At 39.2% G+C, this 27,218-nt stretch overlaps 1 protein-coding gene across 1 annotated transcript in view; it reads right to left on the bottom strand.

Moving 5' to 3' along the window:
- Positions 1 to 27,218, bottom strand: part of FAM160A1 (family with sequence similarity 160 member A1) — a 275,216-nt gene that overhangs the window by 68,855 nt on the left and 179,143 nt on the right. The window contains exons 4-6 of the mRNA XM_010372514.2: positions 23,520 to 24,146; positions 14,657 to 14,815; positions 12,719 to 12,805 (exon numbers count right to left, since the gene is read on the bottom strand). Of these exons, the coding sequence (XP_010370816.1) occupies positions 12,719 to 12,805; positions 14,657 to 14,815; positions 23,520 to 24,146 (873 nt within the window). The remainder of the gene's footprint in view (positions 1 to 12,718; positions 12,806 to 14,656; positions 14,816 to 23,519; positions 24,147 to 27,218) is intronic.

Here is a 27,218-nt window from a genome sequence, read left to right as displayed (position 1 = left end):
CATCTGGAATTGTAGCTCCCACAATTCTCACATGTCGTGGGAAGGACCCAGTGGGAGGTAAATGAATCATGGGGGCAGGTCTTTCCCATGCTGTTCTGGTGACACTGAATAAGTCTCATGAGATCTGATGGTTTTATAAACAGGAGTTTGCCTGCACAAGCTCTCTCTCTATGCCCGCTGCCATCCATGTAAGATGTAACTTGCTCCTCCTTGCCTTCCACCATGATTGTGAGGCCTCCCCACCCATGTAAAACTGTGAGTCCATTAAACTTCTTTTTCTTCCTAGTCTCAGGTATGTCTTTATCAGCAGCATGAAAATGGACTAATACAAAATGTGACTCAAGGAGGTTGGAAGCTTTGCATAAGCTCACACAGCAGTAGTAAATAAAAGAGCCAGGACTAGAACCCAGATCTCTGACTCAGTCTAGTGCTCTTCCACTGCACACCCTGACTCTGCTTAAATACGTGTAATAATAAGCCTGATTTGGTGATGGCTACCTGTGCTTCAGATATTCCTTCATTTATTCATATCTAGTATGTTGTTAGCATTTCTACCTGTCACCCTGGAGTCCAACTGATTTTAGGTTCCAGAGAACAAGGTTCAATAAACAGAATGAGGCAGTGACTATAAGCTATAAAGAGTGGATTCACTAATGTGTTTCTAGAAAATTTTAAGCTGCAATTTACTTATGCATTAAACCCAAACACACTCTACAGGAACCATTTCCACCTGCCAATTATTGCTCTAAGATGCTGATACTGGTAAATGAGCACGCTGATTGCTTCCAACAGCCCCTCTAAATCTACTCTCCACCTTTTCCACCTTGCCCTGTGCCCCAGTAGACCTGTATAGACCTTTCTCCCATGGTTCCCTTCCATATGCTTTCTACTTGGGTTCACCCAATGGGGTTCTAGCAGGAGACTGGAAGGAAGGAGAAGGAAGCTTGGCTATTTATTCCCGACTCCCCTCTGAAGGGTTGTCTCAGGCAGGTTGTAACCCATGACTGAAGTTCATGGCTCTTATCAGGTGGGCCTCTCTGCATATGTCTCTTTGACCCTTTACAGCACATTCAGACTTAAGGGTGGAAACTGTGGTAAACCTGCCCAGAATATGGCCATAAATTATTTAATACTGCTACTATAAAGAGGTAGGGTCTATGTCCTCTCCCCTTAAAAGTGGGTGGTCTCTGTGCGACCATGAACAATGAAATATGGCATAAGTGATACTCTTCCAGGTTCCAAACCCCAGCCTTAGGAGACTAGCAGCTTCTATCTCTTGCCTCTTTGGCGCACTCACTCTTGGAGCCCTTGGAGTTCAACCAGTACAGGAATCCAACTACCAGAGGCTGCCATGCTGTGAAGATGCCCAAGCAGCCCTGTGGAGAGGCTGTGTGGAAGGAGGGAAGAAGAGAGAGTGAGATCTAGTCAGCCCCAAGCTGTTCGAGCCCCAGACACCACAGAGCAGTGATGAACTGTCCCCACCATGTCCTGACTGCACTCCTGAACCAGAGAATCGTGATTTATACTAATAACCAACAGCTGTTTTAAGTCACTAAGTTTGAGAATAGTTTATTACACAGCGCTAGATCACTGAAACACCACAGTATTGTAACTAGTCCACTTATTAAGTTCTCCTCACTACCCAGTCTGAATGCCATCCAATCCTTTTGAGGCCTTGACTAAATATGTGACATATGACAAATATTAGGGCTAATAATCATATTCTAGACTTCTGAAGAAATGGCAGAACTGCACTTCCCCCTGAGGTCAGATGTGGCCTAGTGACTTGCTTTGCTTTAGACAATGAAATGTCAATAGAAATGATATGTGTTACTTCTAAATAAAAGCATCAAGAGCCAGTGGGCCATTCACAAGGTTCTCTTCTCCCTGACATCACCTTGAGACCGGTGATATCAGTTCCCGATAGTGGAGGCTCCATCAAATTGGATCCCTGAGTGAGGATAACATGGAGAAAAGCTAGCTACAAATTACTCATCCCACAATCAAAGATGCAGTGATGATGCAATGCAAAGATGCAGGGTGAACAAGAGACAAACATTTGTTATTTCAGCCCCTTAGACTTCAGTGTTGTCTGTGACTACAGCATAATCATCATGACTGCTACTATAAGCTCCTCTGTCAAGCTAATCCTGACCGAAATGCCCCCATGCTTTAGGGGTCCATTTGAACTCCTGAATATTCTGTACACCAGGAAAGAGGTCTCTAAGCAAATATATATGACCATCTTGTACACATCTATAATCAGAAAAACCATGGAAATCCATCAACCATTGTAGTGGCCTTAGAAATGCACCTCGCAGACTTCCAACTACAGGGAGCATTACTGAGCTGGGGCCCCTGCTGCTAAACTCTGGAATGTTCTCCACATTTATCTGAGGCTACACTTCCGGCAGGTTGTTCCCAGCCAGTGACTGGGAGCACTGAGTATAGTAAACATACTAAGGCAGGCCTGTTCCTGAGAGACGCAGGCCTCTAATAGCCTTTCTCAGACTGTTCAACAGTCTAGGACACTTCCAGCCAGTCTTCTCTGCCTCTCTCATCACTTGGGGTCAGATTGGTGTTGCAGTCTGAAAACTCTCCCAGCCTTCCCCCATCTTGCTCCTATTTTCTCTCACACAGGCATTTCCCCAAATAAAATCCTTGCACATTTAATGCTATCTTGGCATCTGCTTCTCTGAGAACCCAGACTAGTAGAACTATACCAATGAATATTCAGCCTTGAAAATTTAGCTTTGACGAATTAAACATACAGAGACAACAAAACCAGCTCTTGTTGAATAAGGGCTGTCCCATTAATCTGAAGTATAAATAACCAGTTTTGCACAAAATGATATCTGTATCTATAGCTGGATCTAACTCCTATATTACCTATGTTAACATAGTATCATTTTATTTAATATGACTTTTACAAAGTATGATTTTAACCCTAAATTAAAAATTTATCCTTTCCCATATGTCCAAAATAGGCTTCCAATCCCTTATCCCAAACCCTGGAGACCATGTGTATTTTGGAATGCAAAACTTTAAGAAAAGTAATGTACATCTGCCATATTTGACAGAACATCCCCCAGGGGTGATGGGGGCAGTACCTTATAATCAAATATATTACAGCTTTTTCTACAAAACATACAAACATTAACACAAGTGAGTTAAAAGTAAATTGCCTCGAAGTGGTTCAAGTAGGGTTCAATACCAAATGAGTTCATCAAAGGTTAGGTTGTGAACCAAGTGAACTGTAAGAAAACTGAGTTTCCAGAGCTTTTGAAGTTTAAGTTGTGAATAAGGAACTGTGAACCTATTCACACTGTAGAAAACTGTGCAGCCCTTTAAAAAAATCAGAAATGCCATTTTACTAACACAGAAAAATAAATGCCCATCTGGATGAGGAAAGCACGTAACACAAGAACTTATGAGAACAACTTGCAAAGGCTAAGTATTGTATTATCCTCACATAGAGTGGGAAGAGGAAAGCGGAGACAATCTTCACTTGTCAAGGATTTCCACTCCTCACCTTTTATTACCTGCAACACTTTGTGATGACTTCTTCTCTGGTTCAGAAATGCGGTAGAAATATTGTTTAAGTATGAAATTATTTATATTATTTATGAGACAGAATAGGTTCACCTCTGTAAACTGCCTACGCTGACGGCAGGTAACTAAAATGTTATGCATAAGTTGGTGGCTGAGAGAGTGCACAAAGAAAATTTATTTAGGATACTAAATAAGCCTCATAGAATAAATAGAGGTGGCTGGTAAGATGGCCAAATAGGAACTGCTCCAGTCTGCAGCACCCAGCAAGATCAAGCAGAAGGCGGGTGATTTCTGCATTTCCCATTGAGATACCCAGTTCATCTCACTGGGACTGGTTAGACAGTGAGTGCAGCCTACCGAGGGTGAGCCAAAGCAGAGTGGGGCATTGCCTCACTGCAAAGCGCGAGGGGTTGGGAACTCCCTCCCCTAGCCAAGGGAAACCGCGAGGGACTGTGCTGTGAGGAATGGTGCATTCCAGCCCAGATACTACACATTTCCCACAGTCCACAACCCGCAGACCAGGAGATTCCCTCAGGTGACTACACTACCAAGGCCCTGGGTTTCTAGCACAAAACTGGCTGGCCATTTGGGCAGACACTGAGCTAGTTGCAGAAGTTGTTTTTTTTTTTTTTTTTTTTTTCATACCCCAGTGGTGCCTGGAAGGCCAGCAAGACAGAACCGTTCACTCCCCTAAAAGGGGGGCTGAAGCCAGGGAACCAAGTGATCTAGTTCAGTAGATCCCACCCCCACACAGGCCAGCAAGCCTGAAAGCAAGCCACTGGCTTGAAATTCTCACTGCCAGCACAGCAGTCTGAAGTCGACCTGGGACACACGAGCTTGGTGCGGGGAGGGGCATCTGCCATTACTGAGGCTTAAGTAGGCAGTTCTCCCCTCACAGTATAAACAAAGTCACCTGGAAGTTCGAACTGGGTGGAGCCCACTGCAGCTCAGCAAAGCAGCTGTAGTCAGACTGCCTCTCTAGATTCCTCCTGTCTGGGCAGGACATCTCTGAAAGAAAGGCAGCAGCCCCAGTCAAGGGCTTAGAGATAAAACTCCCATCTCCCTGGGACAGAGCACCTGGGGGAAGGGGCGGCTATGGGCACAGTTTCAGCAGACTTAAATGTTCCTGCCTGCCAGCTCTGAAGACAGCAGCAGATCTCCCAGCACAGTGCTCGAGCTCTGCCAAGGGACAGACTGCCTCCTCAAGTGAGTCCCTGACCCCTGTGCCTCCTGACAGGGAGACACCTCCCTGAAGGGGTCGACAGACACCTCATACAGGAGAGCTCCCCCTGGCATTTGGTGGGTGACCCTCTGGGATGAAGCTTCCAGAGGAAGGAATGGCAGCTGTTCCTTTGCTGTTCTGCAGCCACCACTAGTGACACCCAGGCAAACAGGGTCTGGAGTGGACCTCCAGCAAACTCCAGCAGACTTGCAGCAGAAGGGCCTGACTGTTAGAAGGAAAACTAACAAACAGAAAGGAATGGCAACATCATCAACAAAAAGCATGTCTACTCAAAAACCCCATCCGAAGGTCACCAACATCAAAGACCAAAGGTAGGTAAAACCACAAAGATGAAGAAAAATCAGCACAAAAAGGCTGAAAATCCAAAAACCAGAACACCTCTTCTCCTCCAGAGGATCACAACTCCTCACCAGCAAGGGAACAAAACTGGACGGAGAATGAGTTTGACAAATTGACAGAAGTAGGCTTCAGAAGGCGGGTAATAACAAACTCCTCTGAGCTAAAGTATGTTCTAACCCAATGCAAGCAAGGTAAGAACCTTGAAAAAAAGTTAGAGGAATTGCTACCTAGAATAACCAGTTTAGAAAAGAATGTAAATGACCTGATGGAGCTGAAAAACACAGCACAAGCACTTTGTGAAGCATACACAAGTATCAACAGCCACATCAATAAGGTGGAAGAAAGGATATCAGAGAGTGAAGATCAACTTAATGAAATAAAGTGTGAAAACAAGATTAGAGAAAAAAAAGAATGGAAAGGAAATAACAAAGCCTCCAAGAAATATAGGACTATGTGAAAAGACCAAACCTATGTTTAATTGGTGTACCTGAAAGTGACGGGGAGAATGAAACCAAGTTGGAAAACACTCTTCAGGATATTATCCAGGTGAACATCCCCAGCCTAGCAAGACAGGCCAACATTCAAATTCAGAAAACACAGAGAACACCACAAAGATACACCTCAAGAAGAGCAACCCCAAGACACATAATCGTCAGACTCAACAAGGTTGAAATGAAGGAAAAAATGTTAAGGGCAGCCAGAGAGAAAGGTCAAGCTACCCACAAAGGGAAGCCCATCAGACTAACAGTGGATAGCTCTGCAGAAACCCTACAAGCCACAAGAGAGTGGGGGCCAACATTCAACATTCTTAAAGAAGAGAATTTTCAAGCCAGAATTTCATATCCAGCCAAACTAAGTTTCCTAAGCGAAGGAGAAATAAAATCCTTTACAGACAAGCAAATGCCGAGAGATTTTGTCACCACCAGGCCTGCCTTACAAGAGCTCCTGAAGGAAGCACTAGATATGAAAAAGAAAAACCAAAACCAGCCACTGCAAAAACATACCAAACTGTAAAGACCATTGACACTATGAAGAAACTGCATCAACTAATGGGCAAAATAACCAGCTAGCATCATAATGACAGGATCAAATTCACACATAACATATATTAACCTTAAATGTAAACGGGCTAAATGCCCCCAGTTAAAAGACAGAGACTTGCAAATTGGATAAAGAATTAAGACCCATCAGTGTACTGTATTCAGGAGATCTATCTCATGTACAAAGACACACATAGGCTCAAAATAAAGGGATGGAGGAATATTTACCAAGCAAATGGAAGCAAAAAAAAGCAGGGTTACAATCTTAGTCTCCGATAAAACATACTTTAAACCAACAAAGATCAAAAGAGACAAAGAAGGGCCTTACATAATGGTAAAGGGATCAATTCAACAAGAAGAGCTAACTATCCTGAATATATATGCACCCACTAGAGGAGCACCCAGATTCACAAAACAAGGTCTTAGACACCTACAAAGAGACTTAGACTCCCACACAATAATAGCGGGAGATGTTAACATTCCACTGTCAATACGAGACAGATCAATGAGAAAGAAAATTAACTAGGATATTCAGGACTTCAACTCAGCTCTGGACCAAGCAGACCTAATAGACATCTACAGAACTCTCCACCCCAAATCAACAGAATATACATTCTTCTCAGCACCACACTTATTCTAAAATTGACCACATAATTGGAAGTAAAACACTCCTCAGCAAATGCAAAAGAATGGAAATCATAACAAACAGTCCCTCAGATCAACCACAGTGCAATCAAATTAGAACTCAGGATTAAGAAACTCACTCAAAACCACACAACTACATGGAAACTGAACAACCTGCTCCTGAATGACTACTGGATAAATAATGAGATTAAGGCAGAAATAAATACTTTGAAACCAATGGGAACAAAGACACAACATACCAAAATCTCTGGGACACCGCTAAAGCAGTATTTAAAGGGAAATTTATAGTACTAAATGCCCACAGGAGAAGGTGGGAAAGATCTAAAATTGATACCCTAACATCACAATTAAAAGAACTAGAGAAGCAAGAGCAAACAAATTCAAAAGCTAGCGGAAGACGAGAAACACCTAAGATCAGAACAGAACTGAAGGAGATAGAGACATGAAAAACTCTTCAAAAAAATCAATGAATCCAGGAGCTGGTTTTTTGAAAAGGTTAACAAAATAGATAGACTGCTAGCCAGACTAACAAAGAAGAAAAGAGAGAAGAATCAAATAGACACAACAAAAAATGACAAAGGAGGTATCACCACTGATCCCACAGAAATACAAACTACCATCAGAGAATACTATAAACACCTCTACGCAAATAAACTAGAAAATCTAAAAGAAAGAGATAAATTCCTGGACACATACACCCTCCCAAGACAAACCAGGAAGAAGTCGAATCCCTGAACAGATAAGAAGTTAACTAATGCCTACCAACCAAAAAAAAGGCCCAGGACTAGACAGATTAACAGCCAAATTCTACCAAAGGTACAAAGATGAGCTGGTACCATTCCTTCTGAAACTATTCCAAACAATAGAAAAAGAGGGACTCCTCCCTAACTAATTTTATGAAGCCAGCATCATCCTGATACCAAAATCTGGCAGAGACACAACAAAAAAAGAAAATTTCAGGCCAATGTCCCTGATGAACATCGATGTGAAAATCCTCAAGAAAATACTGGCAAACTGAATCTAGCAGCACATCAAAAAGCTTATTATCCACCACAATCAAGTCAGCTTCATCCCTGTGATGCAAGGCTGGTTCAACATATGCAAATCAATAAACCTAATCCATCGCATAAACAAAACCAATGACAAAAACCACATGATTATCTCAATACATGCAGAAAAGGCCTTCGATAAAATTCAACACCCCTTCACGCTAAAAACTCTCAATAAACTAAGTACTGATGGAATGTATCTCAAAATAATAAGAGCTATTTATGACAAACCCACAGCCAATATCATACTGAATAGGCAAAAGCTGGAAGCATTCTATTTGAAAACTGGCACAAGACAAGGATGCCCTCTCTCACCACTCCTATTCAACATAATAGTGGAAGTTCTGGCCAGGGCAACTAGGCAAGAGAAGGAAATAAAGGGTATTCAAACAGGAAGAGAGGAAGTCAAATTGTCTCTGTTTGCAGATGACATGATTGTATATTTAGAAAACCCCACCGTCTCAGCCAAAAATCTCCTTAAACTGATAACAACTTCAGCAAAGTCTTAGGATACAAAATTAATGTGCAAAATCACAAGCATTCCTATATATCAATAATAGACAGAGAGCCAAATCATGAGTGAACTCCCACTCACAATTGCTACAAAGAAAATAAAATACCTAGGAATACAAGTTACAAGGGATGTAAAGGACCTCTTCAAGGAGAACTACAAACCACTGCTCAAGGAAATAAGAGAGGACACAAACAAATGGAAAAACATTCCATGCTCATGGATAGGAAGACTCAATATCGTGAAAATGGCCATACTGCCCAAAGTAATTTATAGATTCAATGCTATCCCCATCAAGCTACCATTGACTTTCTTCACAGAATTAGAAAAAAACTACTTTAAATTTCATATGGAACCAAAAAAGAGCTTGTATAGCCAAGACAATCCTAAGCAAAAAGAACAAAGCTGGAGGCATCACACTACCTGACTTCAAACTAGACTACAAGGCTACAGTAATAAATACAGCACAGTACTGGTACCAAAACAGATATATAGACCAGTGGAACATAACAGAGACCTCAGAAATAATACTACACATCTACAACCATCTGATCTTCAACAAACCTGACTAAAACAAGCAATGGGGAAAGGATTCCCTATGTAATAAATGGTGCTGAGAAAACTGGCTAGCCATATGCAGAAAACTGAAACTGGACCCCTTCCTTACACCTTATACAAAAATTAACTCAAGATGGATTAAAGACTTAAATGTAAGACCTAAAACCATAAAAACCCTAGAAGAAAACCTAGGCAATATCATCCAGGACATAGGCATGGGCAAAGATTCCATGACTAAAACACCAAAAGCAATGGCAACAAAAGCCAAAATTGACAAATGGGATCTAATTAAACTAAAGAGCTTCTGCACAGCAAAAGAAACTAGCATCAAAGTGAACACGCAACCTACAGAATGGGAGAAAATTTTTGCAATCTATCCATCTGACAAAGGGCTAATATCCAGAATCTACAAGGAACTTACACAAATTTACAAGAAAAAACCCCATCAAAAAGTGGGCAAAGGATATGAACAGACACTTCTCAAAAGAAGACATTTATGCAGCCAACAAACATATTTTAAAAAGCTCATCATCACTGGTCATTAGATAAATGCAAATCAAAACCACAATGAGATACCATCTCATGCTAGTTAGAATGGCAATCATTAAAAAGTCAGGAAACAACAGATGCTGGAGAGGATGTGGAGAAATAGTAGCACTTTTACACTGTTGGCAGGAGTGTAAATTAGTTCAACCACTGTGGAAGATGGTGCGGCAATTCCTCAAGGATCCAGAACCAGAAATACCATTTGACCCAGCAATACCATTACTGGGTATATACCCAAAAGATTATAGATCATTCTACTATAAAGACACATGCACACTAACAATATATATTATATATATTTCAGCACTACTAACAATAGCAAAGACTTGGTACCAACCCAAATGCCCATCAATGATGGACTAGATAAAGAAAATGTGGCACATATACACCATGGAATATGCAGCCATAAAAAAGAATGAGTTCATGTCCTTTGCGTGCACATGGATGAAGCTGGAAACCATCATTCTCAGCAAACTAACACAGGAACTGAAAACCAAACACCGCATGTTCTCACTCATAAGTGGGAGTTGGACAACAAGAACACATGGACACAAAAAGGGAAACATCACACACCGGGGCCTGTCAGGGGGTGGGGGCTAGGGGAGGGATAGCATTAGGAGAAACACCCAATGTAGATGATGAGTTGATGGGTGCAGCAAACCACCATGGCACGTGTATACATATGTAACAAACCTGCACATTCTGCATGTGTATCCCAGAACTTAAAGTATAATAAAAATAAAATAAAAATAAATACACAATTTAAAAAAAAATACTGTTCATGTCAAGGCAGTGGACATGGAGTATAGAAAACACAGACAGTAGTCCCTCCAGTAGACCTGAGCCCAGACTTCTTGGTATCATTCCCCATATCAAAGGGGGAAACATAGGATATAGGATATGACTGCTCTCACTGGGAACCCCTCAAGAAACATCCAGTTCTAGACTTCTTTGTTCAAGTGCTTCTGATTTCCTGTCCTGCCACTCGTGAAATGGCTCCTTTCTTCATCAACCACATAGGGAGCCAAGAGCCACAGGAGAGGCTGTTCACCTTCCCTGGCCTGCTCCCTCCCCAACCCTGTTCACTGTAAATGATAAAAAAGCAAACAAACAAAAAACAGACGGAGAACAGGGAGAAAAATTAATTAAGAAGGAAAAAATCCGTCTTCGTTCTCCCTAGTTGCTATATAGCCCTTAGAGAAATTGTCTGCAATGGATACAAGTTAAGGAATCTTAATTAGGGGTTGGAAATTCAAACCTAATACAGTAACATTCGCTTTTCATTTTACATATTCAGCATTGACTTTTTTATTTTTACAACAAGCATGTATTAACTTTATGGTTTTAAAACTCTCATTTTAATTATGGGCACAACTGAGGATATTACATAATACATGTAAAGTGCTAGATCAAATGTCAGCTATTATTCTCTTACAAACCACTGTCTGGGAAAGTACTAAGTGCCAGCACTCTGTTGGCACTTTAACAGACATTCCATTGGTGTGTTGTTTCTTCAGCCTCCTAAGTCTAAGGTACTGTGTTCAGCACTGGAGATATCCCAGTGAACAAAACACATGTGATAATATGCCATACACGGAAGTGTGCATGCCACTGTGGAGAAGACATTAAGCAAGTAATAGCACACGTAATGATTTAACTCTACTTGTGCTAAGTGCTATGAAGAAGAATTGTGGGGTGACCAGTAAGATCCTCGTAACAGCTCTCTGAGGTATCCTCAATTATGGATAAAGAGCTATCATTAATATTTGTAACACTAAAGTGTGCTAATTATAATAACATAAAATTTCCTGAACAAATAGTAATTATAATAATTGTCACTATTATAATAATGACAGGAAATTATTTTATGTCAATAGATCAATGAGGAAAAGGATGGAAATGAATGAAGAAAGAAGTCTAAATGTGTGAGAGTATATATATGGATAATTACTGCCAGAGAATTTCTATAGCACTCTTGTGTTCCTCCAAAGAGGAAAATTCGTCCATGCAGAGGTTTAGAGGTCTTCAATGCAAGATACCCATTCCACCCCTGCAACAATGAAACATTGACAAACACAAAGTTAACCTAGAAACAAATACAAGTTCTGTATTTTCCAAAGTTAATCCCTTATTTTCCAAGAGAGATCTAATTTCACAGACTTGGTTCCTTTGTGCCCATAAACTACTAAAATAACATGGAAACCTCAGTATTTTTATGTTTAAACCACATCAAAGATGACCTCTTGAACCTAGAAATAACATAAAAATCTAAGTCAACAAGTACCCTGTTTGGCTTGGAAAACATGGCCACTATGCTGGAGAGGCACTAAATAGTAAGAGATGAACATCTTCTGTCAAGATCTGCTCTAAACCAGAAACCCCATCAGCTTGGATGGCAAGGTTTCAACGTTGCCATAATCAAGTATTTTTGGCTTCTGTAAAATAAAAGCCTGTAGAAATTGAAATTCAGGATGCAGAATGGTGGGCATTCCATCAAAACAACATATGATCAAGTTGCTCTTTGCTTCTGTCCCTGCCAGAGGTGTGATTCCAAAATCTTGACAAAGATCCCCTGAACTAAATACTGCACAATTCTCTTTACTTAGTGAAGGAAAAATGAAAAATCAGAATTCTAGGCCCAGGGGTGTCGCCTGACAGCTCACAATGGAAAAGATACCAGTTGATTTATCATACAAAATCAGACAGTCATAAGAAATTCAGAGTGGTGCTAATGAGACAGCCAACCTTTGATGGGACCTTAACTTGGCTTCACTTTAATTTTTGCTGTCACAAAACTGTTACAATAAAGAATTATGTTCTATTAAGTAGATGGCAAATCTATGGCACTTGTGCTACTACTGCTCCTCTCCATGCCCACAGCATACCTTGCATTCTCTATGACAGACTTAGCCTTGGAGGACAGCTTGACAGTTCCAAGTAGCCACCACCCACAAAGCGAATCAGGCACAGAGTCGGAGTCTATCTGCCATTGTTCCTTTGGACTGACTATCCTACTTAACACTCACAATACTGTATTCTATGACACCAGACAGAACCCATCAGTTTAAGCTGTGGCCATTTTAAGACCTGTGTTTGATATTGCTAAGAAATAGAGATAGAATGAGAAGAAAAATAAGGCTAAAGTCACCATCAAATCAGTTACACTATGTTTACCCTCCTCAGTGTCCATCACTTGTATTATAGAGACAGAAGATTACATGAGCCAATCACTGACCTTATGGAGAGCAGGAGCCAAGACTGGTACCAAAAATCCATTGTAAATATAATTGACAAGCTGATTTCGAATCAAGGGGTGAGCCACCTAAGAGAGACGCAGATAGTCAAGAAAAAGGCAAAGAGTTCAATCTTCAGTTCTTAAAATAAAACAATTCTGTGTACATCCTGAACTCAAAAAGGAGATCCAAATTTTGGCCATTTATTCTGTGATTAAAGAACAAATCAGACCTCATACTGTCATGTAAGCCCTTCAAATAGCTTATTCCAGCATAAACAGCTTGGTTAAAATTCACAGAAGTTGAACTTGCAAACATAATATTGGTAATTTTAAACTGTGTGTTTGGAAAAAACACAATAAACAGACTGAGTATGTATAAGGATTCATAAATTAAAGTTTACAAACTGGAAAGTTTAATTTTTGCCCCTTACTTTCTTCTAAATCACATCTCAACCTGTAACTAATTTTAAAAACTAAGCATAACTGTCAAAACGAATAATTAAATGCATTTATTTTGCTAGCAGAAAACATTTTCTCATTTTAAATATGTATTTCCTGATAGTCACTTACATTAAAGAGAAAGGCATTTTAAAATATTTTCAGAAAAATAGATAATATTTGAAAGCAGAAAACATTATCAGAGGTACAATACTTCTCATATTTGATTTCCAAAATATATTTAGTGTGGATAACCCTCTACTAATATCTTTTATAAGTAACCTTTTCAGTAGTCTTCCCCAAACAAAAAATCTTAAAAGTATATGGTTTCAATGTCAAAATACAGTATGAAATATATAATTTCCCTGTTCTTACCAAGCCTATTAGCTTTATTTCTCTTTCTTAAAAAAGAAGACAATGAAAAAGAGGAAGAAAGTCAAACAACAAAGTAAAAAGCAATTTCTAGGAAAGTGAGGCTAGATCTTTAAATTACTGATAATCTCTCTGTGTGTATATATTTTTGGGGAAGAACTAATAGTAGTTCCATCTTTTTTATTTCCACAAACTGCAAGAAAATGTTGATAGACTCAATATTAAAGGAAAAAATAAGATGTAATCCATTTTTTTATATATAAATAAAACTTCCTTTGACTTAGCAATAAAAATGAGACGGAACTAAGATAATTTACTTGTATTTTCTTCCAGAGGCTATTTCTTTATTTGGTAGATAAACAGATTATAACTAACATTTTTCATCCCACAATCACTATAAAGAAAACTTGATTTCTTCATAAATCTAATATTAAAGTAATATTTATGCTATATGGAACAAAACATTTTAATGAAAACTTACCACATCTTTAAATATATATAAAATCTGATTTTTATTGAAAACAGTAACAAGAAATCTAAAGGTAAAAATCTAATCAAGAAGCCAAATACACAGGAGTTCAGTGGTTGTTTTTTTCCCCCCCAAACAGGCCAATTTCAAAGCAAATTTAATTTGTGTTTCAATGAAAATGCTTAACTTCTTCTAAATTCAATTGAGATAACACAGGGGAAGTACACACAAAAAATATTCTTTATGTAGTATGCACCATTAAGCAAAATAAAGTGTTCTCCTTTATAAATTCCCAAGAAGACCTTGAAGTAAAAGTAGTATAATCTAGAGTACTTAGAAACCTAAAAATATCTATTTAATGAATCAGGCATTGAACTTATTTTTTGATGGCTAAGTAGATAATCAAAACAGAATTAACACTTTTTATAAAGAAGATAAAGAAAATCTACTCATTTCTTTTTCTCAGTTAAAACTTACAGAAACCTACAAACTCACATTTTCACTCATTCAAGGACATTCCCTTGGCTTAAAGTAAAGCACCAATATTCCATAAACATTTATTAACATTTTAAAAAGTGAATGCTTTTAAATTAATCCTTTGCAATGCTTGTGCTCTGAATGAAGCTATAGCAAAGGGATCCTTTATCGTGCTCTGGTACCTGTATGACTGCATTGCAAAACTCCAGGGAGTTCATGAACTGGACAAGAGAAGGAAGTAGAAGCCAATCATCTTTCAGAAGGCAGTGCCATTCCTCGCCTTTCTCTTCTAGCTTTGTAGGCAGGGAAGAGTAGAGACCACTGAGCCCAGTTGCAAGTACCTGTATTCAGAAATAAAAACAAAATAAATGCTTTTCCAAAGTTCTCAACCTGCAATTAACAGCTCACAGGTGATGCCAATGCTGCTGGTTCCAGATATAAGAGCCCATCAGCCAGCTAAAAACGATGCAAACAGGTGGAGACAGTAGGGAAGAACAACTCTGGTAGGACAGCAATACCAGAACTATCTGGCTAATATACACATAGTTGGTATGGGTTGTTCATCTCTCATGTGCCAGGCACTATGCTGGCCTTGGTGCAGGGGAAGTACACACAAAGATGAATGAAACATTATTCTGGCCTCAAGAAGTTCAGGAGAGGAACAAATTCATAAACAACATCCTATAGTACAATACATCAAGGGCAAATACAGAGAAGGCACATACCCCAGCCTAGAGAATCCCCTGTTTTGAGGTGGTCCAGGACAGAATGTCACATACATTGGAACCACGAGCTTTATGAGAAAGATTCCATGCAATTCCTTGCATGCTTGAGGTCATGACTGACAGCTGCACGTTTGTAGTTTAGAAAGCACTTCCACATATATTTTCTCATTTGATCTTCACAAACAATAGCAAGGAGCAAGAACTGGGGGACAGCAATCAGCTAGTTAGATGTAATGACAAGATTCAAGCAGAGATAAAGTGAGTCTACATTGGAGGCATCAGCACTAGGAAAAGAGAGGAGGAAATAAAATTTGAGTATCACATGGAAGGTGGATATGAGGGTGATCTAACCATGACATCTATCGGTCTGGCATTAATCCAATACTCTTAGGGCTTGCTTCCTCCCTTAGTGTTCTGTTCCTTAATTTAAACTGACAGCCTTTGGGCTTGGTAAGTGGGATAACTCAAAACTGTCAACTTACCCAACTTGGTCACCAAGAAAATGGTGATGCCTTTAATAGACACAGAAATGTAAGAAGATAACACACTTAATGCTGAGTGCTTGTTGATTTTACTTTGTGGAATATCAAACCAGGGAAGCAATGAATTTCATAGTACTGGAGGCCTCCCAGCTGGGAAGTGATACTGAATTAAGCAGCAACTTGGAGATCCTGACTTGCTAGATATGTATAGGATGGCCAGATATGGCACAGAATGAATGCAAAGGAGTCAGCTATGGGGCCAGGGGTGGTGGCTCATGCCTGTAATCCCAGCACTTTGCAGGGCTGAGGTGGGTGGATCACTTGAACCAGGAGTTTGAGACCAGTCCGACCAACAAGGCGAAACCCAGTTTTTACTAAAAATACAAATTTAGCTGGGCATGGTGGCATGAGTCTGTAATCTCAGCTACTCGGGAGACTGAGGTAAGAGAGAATCACTTGTACCTGGGAGGCGGAGGTTGCAGTGAGCTGAGATTGGACCACTGCACTCCAGCCTGGCCAACAGAGCTGGAGTGCCTTAAAAGAAAAAAAAAAAAAAAGGCCAGCTACAAAAGTCTTTGCTCTAGCACAAACCCTGAGGTGACAATGGCCTCGAATGAGATGGAAACATTCAAGAAAATATAATGAGGCAGGCCCAGAAAAGAAACAGTGACATACTCATTGATCTCACTGTCTAATGAGAGATTAACGGGCAATTAAAACAGTGTTAGAAATGCTCAGAATACATAATAGAAAATATATAGTGCTGTGGGTGTACAAAAGACTTAACTCAGATTTGGAGGGTTGGCAGCAGGAAATATTCTCAGAAGAAGTGATGTCTAAGCTGATGAAGAGTAAGTAGGAGTTAGCCAGAAAAAGAGTAGGGGGAAGAATATTCCAAGCAGAGAAAACAGCATATACAAAAGCTCAAAGGAGAAAACAAAGACGGTATTCTCCAGGAACTAAGAGAAGCGCAGTATTTTTTAGAGTGCAGAATTACAGGTAGAAAGAGGCTGGCAAGGTGAACGGGAATCAGATCCTGCAGGGTTTTATATGACAACATGAGGAGCATGTGAGGCATCCAAATGGAGAGTCCAGTATTCAGATATGTGGGGCTGATGCTTAAAAGAGAGCTCTGGGCTGGAGACGGAGCTGTCAACATGTAGATGAGACCTCAAGCCATATGAACCAGAGAGAGAAGGAAAAGGAGATTTAGACAGATGAGATATGACAAAATAATCCACAGTGCCTGGAATCACAAACAGGAAGTCAGAAGGAGGGGTGGGCTTAGGTATGCTAAACTTGGAAAAAAATTATCTGTAGACCTATTGTTGCCTCCCTTTTCCCCCTGTCCTGTTCCCACAGCACTCCTGTATGCCTTTGTGTAGCAATCATCTTTCTTGCATGTATTAGTGTATTGCCTACCTTCTCCATCTCTCCTGATCTGATTTGTTCATTCCAGTCCACACTGGAGGTATGGATGATTTGTCCAGTCAGGTATGTTGAGTTTCAGATGCTAGGAGTCCTTCCCATGAATAACATATGCAACTCAACAACAGAGTACAGGTCGGGGAGGTCTTAACATGGAGAGACCATATGAAGTCATGGGAGGGTCTAGGAGGGGTGGGGGAGATGGTATAGGAGCCCCCAGTGGAGTATAAAGGACAGGGAGACAAATAGGTGAACCATTTCAGTACTAGAGAAATCAAAAAATTATATACATTTCTCTGTTCTATTTCCTGGTTCCTGGCAACCTTTAATCATTCATTCATTTACTCACTCCTTAAAAAAAGAAATACCAAACACTTACTTCAGGCCAGGCACTACGTTAAGAAAATACAACCGTAAACAGGACAGTACATTTATCTCTTTTTAAAAAATCAGGGCATCTGTGGTCCCAAAGGAGAATGTCCCCTGTTCAAAGTGAACATACCCATACAAACACTTTCATTCCAGTTTTGAATGTGACCCAAATGAGTTGCTTCTTAGAAATCAGAAATCTCCGGCAAAAGAGAACAGAAACCAAAAGTTCTCCTCGAAGAGAAATCTAATCTTGATGCCACATTTTTTTAAATCAATTACATTTGCTAACTCATGCTAAATTAACCACAGAACAAAGGCTTTAATTCTGCATACTCCTGATTTCTTAACCACTTTGAGGCTTTGGAGATGAATTCATAAAGACAGGCTTAATTTGTCTGACTAAAAAGCTGGGAATAACTATTCAGTATATCAATATAATTACAGCAACATTAATTTTCAAATTACATACATCAGTGACGGTAATTAAAAATAACACATATGTAATATTCACTTTTTAAAATGAGTATTCTGAAAGGGCATGGCTGAGATGTGAACAGAAGCCTGCCCACCCAGAAGGACGGTCCCTGTACAGAAGGACACTCTCTATGCACAAGGATACTCCCAGAAAACAGAAGGACGTTGTCCGTACAGAAGTGAGAGCTGAACAGGAAGTCCTATCATGGTCCTGCCACTACAAAAAGTTTCTCTGCTACCTCCTTCAGAATGGCAAAGAAACAGAGGAGAAAATATTCTGCAGAACAAAGAGTATTATACAGTCTTAGGAACAAGATTCTAAATCTTTATGGTATTTATATCCTCCCTTCCTAGGCTGTGCTCAGAGTTCAGATTCATTCACCCAGACTGCACATATTTCTAGAACACAGACTGTGGGCCAGACATATGCAAGACTGGTCCTGGGGAAAGATTAGTGAACAAGTCAGACCAGGAGAGATGGAGAATATGGCTGATAAACCAATAAATGCAAGAAAGATAATTACTACTTAAGGGGATACAGAGTGCTGTGGGAACAGGACAAGGAAAAGGAAAGATACCAACAGGTCTGTAGCTAACTTTTCTAGGTTAAGAGATGAATAGAACATTCTATTTACTTTTAAATTTCATTTTTTAACTTAGAATTAAATTATAAAAGTTTAAATATAGATGTATTCAACAGCTCATTAAAAATAAAATTCCCATCCAGTATTTTAGACTTTTATTGATCCTTGGATTCCCATTCACACACACACAAAAAAAAATTGCAAAATATTCTATTTATTCCCAACACATTAAACATTAACCCATTTTCACTTATTTTTCACTTATGTGCACTTATTTTTCACTTATTTTCCCTCAAGAATCTCTTTAAAAGAAACAAATCACATGTAAAACCACAAGGATAACAACAGACAAAAAAGCAAACAACTTCCCTGGTAGCAGTATAGCAACACAGTTGCTGAGACCAAGGATTTTAATATCAGACAAACGTGGTTTTGAAACAGAGTCTGCCACTGACAGGCAGTTATTAAAGTTCTCTAAATTTCCGTTTCTTCACTGAGTTGTTGCCAGGATTAAAGAAAATAATGCATGTACCAAGATTTGCATAATGTTTTACACATAATTTGATTTGCATAATGTTTTACACATAGAAATGTTTCCAATGAAGGAAAGAAAGATGACATACAAAAAGAAAAAGAAAAAAAGAAAGAAGACACGTACAGAGCAGTGAACAAGTAATGTTTAACTTTAAACATCTAACGATATCTGGTTAATTTTAGCAAACACAAAGATTTTTGGCAGATGGCTTTAGTCTGAAGCTCGCAGCATAACACCTGGTAGGGACTATTTGATACAACTTGCCAAAATAAAAAGCCTCATAAATTTTGGATATGGGATAAATAACATTCTACCTGCGGCTGTGTACCTAAAGGTCGCTTGCTTTAATTTGCATTACTTGATTTATGTATACACTGTTTTCTACAGTTGCCAGTATATAATAGTGGCATGGGCTTAACTGTCAATATTTGTTTTTTTTTTTTTAAAAAGTGACAGGGTCATTTAGTCCCCTTTTGTTGGCACCAAATTGTTCCCTAGAGTATCTTCATTCTCCTTCTTTCCCTGGGAAAGCACATCTTGAGTTATGAGGCAGCAGAACCAGCAAGCTCTTCCTATCAACTATAACAGTAAAGGTTTACAAAAGTGGTCCAATTTCCTGAAAGAGTCATTACTCTTCCAACAGCCTGATGTTAACACACTTTGACAATCATGCTAATTAGAGAAACCTTTTTGTCAACTGTGGTCCTTAGCTGGATGGTTAATAGAGTATGCTTTTATCTTCAACATAAAGAGGCCTTTTTTTTTTAATTACGTTGTCAGATGTAATTATAGAAAACTGGGTACAAATGAGATTATGGGATCTATCCTAAGGGGCAACTTAACACAATGAAGCTCGTGTTCCATTCTAGCAAACAAGGTCAGCTGGAGATGTTGTTTTCCCTCCAACTTTAATGATCCGTACAGTGTTTTAAAATACGTTTTTATAAAAGCAACACTCAACTAAAATCTGCTTATGACACAGTTAAACAGAAATTTAAACATTAAAAATGGTCTATTCTTGTCATAATAAAGTTTTTTAATTATGAAATATCAAAAATACACAAAGCATAATAGAAACCCATCACCAAGACTTAACAGATTTTAATATTCTGCAAAAATTTCTTCAGAACACTGATTTTTTCAAACAATAAAAATTAGAAAGAGAACTACACCCCCACTCCAATCTCATTACCATCCCTTCTCCTTCCTTCGCCCCCAGAAAGTCACAGTCTTGAACTTCGCATATATTATTATCCTTGCGGTTGTTTTATAATTTTACTGTATGCATATGTATCCAAAAAACAGCATACACTAAGATTCTGTGTTTTAAAATTTTATGTAAACTCTAGGCGGCACAGTGGCTCATGCCTGTAATCCCAGCATTTTGGGAGTCCGGGCAGGCAGATCACTTGAGGTTAGGAGTTCAAGACCAGCCTGGTCAACATGGTGAAACTCTGTCTCTACTAAAAATACAAAAAATTACCCGGGCATGGTGGCACACGCCTGTAGTCCCAGCTATTCGGGAGGCTGAGGCATTAGAATCACTTGAACCCGGGAGGCAGGGTTGCAGTGAGCCGAGATCACGCCACCACACTCCAGCCTGGGTGACAGAGCGAGACTCTGTTTCAATAAATAAATAAATAACTCAACATGTTTTTTGATTTACTGCTGTTCATACATATAGTTACATGACAATACATGATTCATACACTTTGAATGCTGAAAAGTATTCCACTGATGTATGATGTATGAATAAATCAGTTTATCTTTCACTTCACGTACTTCTATTTTTCTGTTGTTCAAATCACTGTTTTATTGAACATCTTTGTATATGTATCCTTGTAAATAAGTGCCAGATTTCTCCAGGCCAGATATCTAGAAGAGAAGTTGCAGGATCACACGGTATGCAAATATTCAGTTTTACCAAACATTGCCATACTGCTTTCCTGAGTTACTATGCCAATTTATATTCTCAAAAGTTCTTGGTTTTTTTTCCACACTCTTGACAATACAGTTACCACTTAATACTTACTACTCTAATAAGTATTAACTGGGGTCTCATTGTATCACCAACAGTGGAATAACTTAACACAGGCTCCTTGCTGTAATGCAATAAGTATATAGCATCACTTGTAAAGTATCCTTGACAAAAATATTTAACCTAAATTTAACTGGGCATGTAGATCTAAGTCCAATTTGTAGGAAATGCAGGGTTAGGGACAAGTCAAACTACACAAGAAACAATCAAACTCAGTATGTGGGGATGTTTTACGGCTTGGTCTCTTAAAAAGTCAATGTCATGGGGAAGAAAAATGGCAGGTTGTTATTATATTAATAGAGACTAAAGAGACCTGATAGCTAGATGTATATCTTTTATTGGACTCTACAAAGGGTAGAGAAAGTACAAAGAGAGAAAAAAGCTATGAAAGTAATTTGGGGCATAATGGGAGAAATGGATACTAGATCATATTAAGGAATTATTGTATAATGCTCTTAGGTATAATAACAGTATTGTGGTTATGTGGGAGAATGTCCCCATTCATAGGAGATACAGACTAAAGTATCTAACGTCTGTAACTTAATTTCAAATGGTACAACAAAACAAATAAAAGCATAAAATACCAAAGAATGGCAAAATATTAACAACTTTGAATCTAGGTGGTGTGCATACAGTGTTCATCTTAGTGTTTTAAATTTTCTGTATTTTACTTTTTCTCATAATAAAAAGTTTTTAAAACATAAATTGCATCAACTTTATAGATTAATTTGCAGGAATGTCTCATCTGTACAGTATCTACAAGCTGTAGAGCTTTCCATTTATTTAGATCTTTTATGCCCTTTATAATTTTCTCCATAAAGGTCTTTCATGTATTTGTTAGATTTATTTCAAGATACCTTATGATTATGTTGCTCTTGTAAATGGTATTTTCTAAATTGCCTTTTGCATATTGATCAAGTGAACCATCTGAATATTTTGATTTGTTACAATACCTGCTCTCCTTTAACAGCAGAATTACACAACTGAATTAAACAATTCAAATAAGCTAAAACCCAAACCTCGTATAGCTCCCTCTCAAAACTGCCGTTAAGAGGTTTTCTTTAGAGCAGTTTAAGGTTCACAACAAAATGGAGAGGAAGGTACAGAGACATCCCACACACCCGCTGCCCCAACACACGCACAGGCTCCCTGATTATCAATATCCCCTACCAGAGGGCTACATTTGTTACAACTGATGAACTCACAGTGACGCAGTAGAGTCACCCCAGAAAACATAGTTTACATGAGTGCTCACTCAGTGTTTTACATTCTATGGGTCTGGACAAATGTATATTGACATGTACCCACCATACCAGTATTATACAAAGTAATTTCACTGCCATAAAAGTCCTCTGTGCTTTGCTTATTCATCCCTCACCCTGCCCCAATGCTCAGGGGAAGAAAATAGTCTTTTTATTGTCTCCATAGTTTTGCCTTTTCCAGAATGTCATATAGTTGGAATCATATAGTAGGCACCCTTTTCAGATTGGCTTCTTTCACTTAGTAATAAGCATTTAAGGTTCTTCCATATCTATTCATGGCTTACCAGCTCATTTCTTTTTAGCTGAAAAATGTTCCATTATCTGCATATAACCCCACTTTATTTATCTATTCACCTGCTAAAGGACATCTTGTTTGCTTCCAAGTTTTTGGCAATTATAAATAAAGCTTCTATAAACACCCATGTGCAGGTTTTTGGGTGGACGTAAGTTTTCAGCTCCTTTAGGTAAATATCAAGGAGTGCAATAGATGGACCACACGGCAAGAGTATGTTTAGTTTTGTAAGAAACTGCCAAACTGTCTTCCAAAGTAGCTGTACCATTGTGCATTCCCATCAGCAATGAATGAGAGTTTCTACTCCTCCACATCTTGCCAGCATTTGGTGTTGTCAGCGTGGTCCCTACACACTGACTGTTGAACTCCCACTCCACCACCCCATGTTCCTATGACAACAAAATACACTAAAACTAGCGGTCATTTTCTTGCTGAGAAACAAATTAATTTGTGAAACCAGCAGTGGAGGTCTTATCACATGCCATGATTCCTTGGAGCAAAATCAACCTGAAAAGCTAAGGAATCAGAAAGCACAGGTTTTACCAATCTCTCAGGATATGCTCCTATGCTCCTAGAACAATTAAAATCATTCTTAACACAGTAAAAATTAACCAAAAACGGTAACACATCTAGCTTCCTCTGTTGGCTTATGATGAGCTGACGCTGCTCAGACAAATAGCGTCTCAACTTAGACTCCTCTGCTCCCTCCAAAAGATTTCCTCTAAACATCTTTCCATAGGAGGTGCCAAGTACAACTTACTGGGAGAAAAAAGGGAGTAAGATAGTATTCATCATTAGCAACAGAAGAGAAAAAAGGGAGTGAGTGGAAAACATGCCAAGGAGAGAGACTTACTGGACAAAAGTAGGTGTTCTCCACGATGTGATGGGCCACCATGCTGTTCTCAGCAGAGAGAGACATGATGAATAACAATGCATCCCGAGCTTGCTGGCCTACTGCCCCCTCTCGGTGAATGAAGGGAATCAGAAGGGAGAAGATGAGGAAGTTGGCAGCGCCTTGGTCTTCACTGGTGTGGAAGAAGAGTTCTAAAATGGATGGATCTTTGGCAAGAATGGAACAGAGCTGATTGAGTAGGACAACCAGCTTCTCCTCCACAGTGGGGGTGGTTGTTCCTGAACAAGAGCTCAACAACATCATCAGAGGCTTCAGAATGGGTTTGTGGTGCAGCAGAGGCTGGTGCGACTGGGTGACCAACATCTCATACATCTTTAGTTGCTCAATTTTAGTATCATCAGTAAATTCCCTTCTCAAGCTCCAAAGGAAAAGTTTCTCCATGATGTTCTCAGAGACCACAAATTCCAGAATCGGCCCCATTGCAGCATCCTTGGCTTGCTCTTCAATCAACAAGAAGAGCATGTGTTCTACATAATTCTGCACAGCACTGGCCTCATCTGGAGGGATAGACCCATATTTTGCCTGGGTGTTCTTCAAGGGGTCGTGCTTCTCCAAGATTTTCACAACCTGTAACCAAGTCAAACATTTGTCATCTATCCGATGTTTATCATAATTACAAAAACACATCACCACTGATTTTACCAAATCTTCACCAAAAATGCAGGAGCCACTGCCCACAACAAGATACGTGTGAGCGGCCGGGCGCGGTGGCGCAAGCCTGTAATCCCAGCACTTTGGGAGGCCGAGATGGGCGGATCACGAGGTCAGGAGATCGAGACCATCCTGGCTAACACGGTGAAACCCCGTCCCTACTAAAAAATAAAAAAAACTAGCCGGGCGAGGTGGCGGGCGCCTGTAGTCCCAGCTACTCGGGAGGCTGAGGCAGGAGAATGGCATAAACCCAGGAGGCGGAGCTTGCAGTGAGCTGAGATCCGGTCACTGCACTCCAGCCTGGGCGACAGAGCGAGACTCCGTCTCAAAAAAACAAAACAAAACAAAACAAAAAAGATACGTGTGAGCATTGTGTGTGTGTGTGTCTCCCTCTCAAACACTAAAATGAAGGAGTTAAACTATAGAAAGAAGATGTCTGAAGATGTTTACTTACACAGTTATAACTTTCAACAATCTAAATATCAAAGAAAATAGTATGGTTATATAAATTAAGCTACATGCATTCTTTGGATTATTTATTATGAACATAATTGAGGAAAATGAGAAATTGTAAGTGATATATTAGATGAAAAAAGCAAGTTATTTGTAGATGTTAGATGCATAATAATCAATTATGTCAAAGACGTATGTGAAAAATATGCAAAAAGAATCATTTTTATGTTCAAAGTCATGACAAATTCTTAAATTTTTTTCTAGATTGTAGATGTATAACATTGCTTTTTAATTTTAAAATACATTAAATAAGCACAAGGAAACCATGCTACCCATGTTCTCCTACAAACAGAATTGCCCTGGAGATCTCAGTAGAGGAACACAGCTACTCATATGCCCTTGGCAGAACAATATCCTCCCTTCCCTACTTGGATGGATGTCCTCTTCAACCAAACATGCAGCAACAGAAAAGATTAAAGGAAACTGATAAACGAGAGACATACAACTAGTAGAATCAACCCTAACATGTGGCATATACTGAAACTGAAAAATGAAGGGTTTGAATGCTGTGTTTCTTTAAGCTTAAAAATTCTGAGACAACCAATTACAAAACAAACCCCTAAAGTTTGGAGGGATTAAAAAGTTTTGGAAATAGAGCTGATAATTAAGCACTTTGGGAGGTCAAGATGGGAGGATCACTGGAGCCTAGGACTTCAAGAGCAGGCTGGGCAAAATAGTGAGACCCTGTCTCTACAAAATAACTGTAAAAATTAGCTGGGTGTGGTGGTGCATGCCTTGAGACTCTGAGGTAGAAGGATCTTTTGAGCCCCAGGAGGTTGAGGTTGCAGTAAGCTTTGATCGCACCATTGCACTCCAGCCTCAAACAAAACAAAAAACAAAATGGGTTAAGTTGGCCTATTTTGTTATATACACTTTACCACAAAAAAACTCAATTAACAATTTAAATAAAAATCCCTAAACAGGTCACCTCACAGCCCTGGTCAGCTTCTCTCCTTTCCCACTGCTAGCATTTGAAGGTTTCTCACTTTCTCTGCCAACAGATACTTCTACTTTGCAACCTGGAAACTAAAACGATTTTTTATCTCAACTTCCATTTAACTTTATGACTTAGAATTTCTGGTATAATACTCATTCCATTTACTCCTTTGAAAATATACACATACGATAATTTTTAAACAACCAAACATTTATCAATGACTTTATCTTTGTCCCTTTTTGCCTTTCTGAATTGCATGGAATCTATGTGTCTTTTGCAGTACCCTCCGGGTCCAGTTCTATGATGTGCTGTTACATGTTCTGTACGAGTACTTAGATTATGGAATTTTTGCAAGTCACTGGGGAAGCTGGCAAAGGCATAATGCTATGTCAGCATGCATGAGCAATGAGGGAAATTTATTTCTCAGGGAAATGTCTAAGTCTCTCCCTTGTCAGAAACGGAAAAAAATCTTTATAGACCAGGCAAGTCCACCCTTACAGAATAAAAGAATTTCCACAGAATCTATAATCTCCATTGACTTCCATTATAAAGTTGATAATGCTGTGTCACAAAGGCAAAAAATCACTCCAACACCCTTGAGTTGACATTTTTAATAAGGAAGGCCTTTGGCTAGCCCCTACCCAGGGAGTACCTGGCCCACTGACTAGTGGCCACAGGACAGCCACTAGACATCCTCTTCTCCTTTGCTGCATGCCTGACTCCAAAGTACACCCACTATCCTACAACCTCCACCAAGCCCTTCAGGATTCCTTGCACCTGGTGACCGTCCTAGCAGCAGAAACACTGGGATGTGGCTCTCCTCCATCCCTTTGTTCTGGGCCTTACCAACAACTCAATAGAATGTAATCACAGTACCACACTGGTCCAAAGGGACCCTCTACCTCCACACCACACATTGTCCAGCCCCAGAAGTCCCTAACTTCAAGCCGCCACATTCTGAAGAACAAAAGACATGCCTTATCAGTTCTATGATTTCAAAGTCCATATATCGAGTTTACTTACGAGAACTATCTTTACAGCTGGACCTCAGGGTAAAAATGTAATTATACTTTTCATGTGTGCCCAGACTGTCTAAACTATCTAAAACTGGGGCTGTGCTTTATACATTGATAGTGGAGTAGCAAATTAGCTCAATCTTTCTGGAAAACAATCTGGCAATATGTAATAGAAGCTATAAAATTGTTCCTGCCCTTTGACTTGTTAATCTGACTTTGGGGAAAATGCCCCAAGGAAATAATCCAAAAATAATTTGTTAAAACATGTTCAATTTTCCAATAATCAAAAAAATACTATTGACTCAAATGGTCAAGAATAAGAGAATTACAATCAAAATATGTTATATCACCATACAATAGAGCCATCAAAAAAAAAAAAACACTAAGTAAATTCATTTTCTATCATTAAAATGTAAGTTAAAAAGCAAATACATTGCCAAGCAGATATATGATTAAAAGTGAGTCTAAAGAGATATAAATGAGATTTTAAGGTTATTTATTCTTTCCTGTAAGTTTATCTAA

This window comes from Rhinopithecus roxellana, chromosome 2 (genome assembly GCF_007565055.1).
Source record: "Rhinopithecus roxellana isolate Shanxi Qingling chromosome 2, ASM756505v1, whole genome shotgun sequence".
Taxonomy (NCBI): Eukaryota; Metazoa; Chordata; class Mammalia; order Primates; family Cercopithecidae; genus Rhinopithecus; species Rhinopithecus roxellana.
Note: the sequence above shows the minus strand (reverse complement) of the source record. Positions and strands in the feature narration are given on the sequence as shown.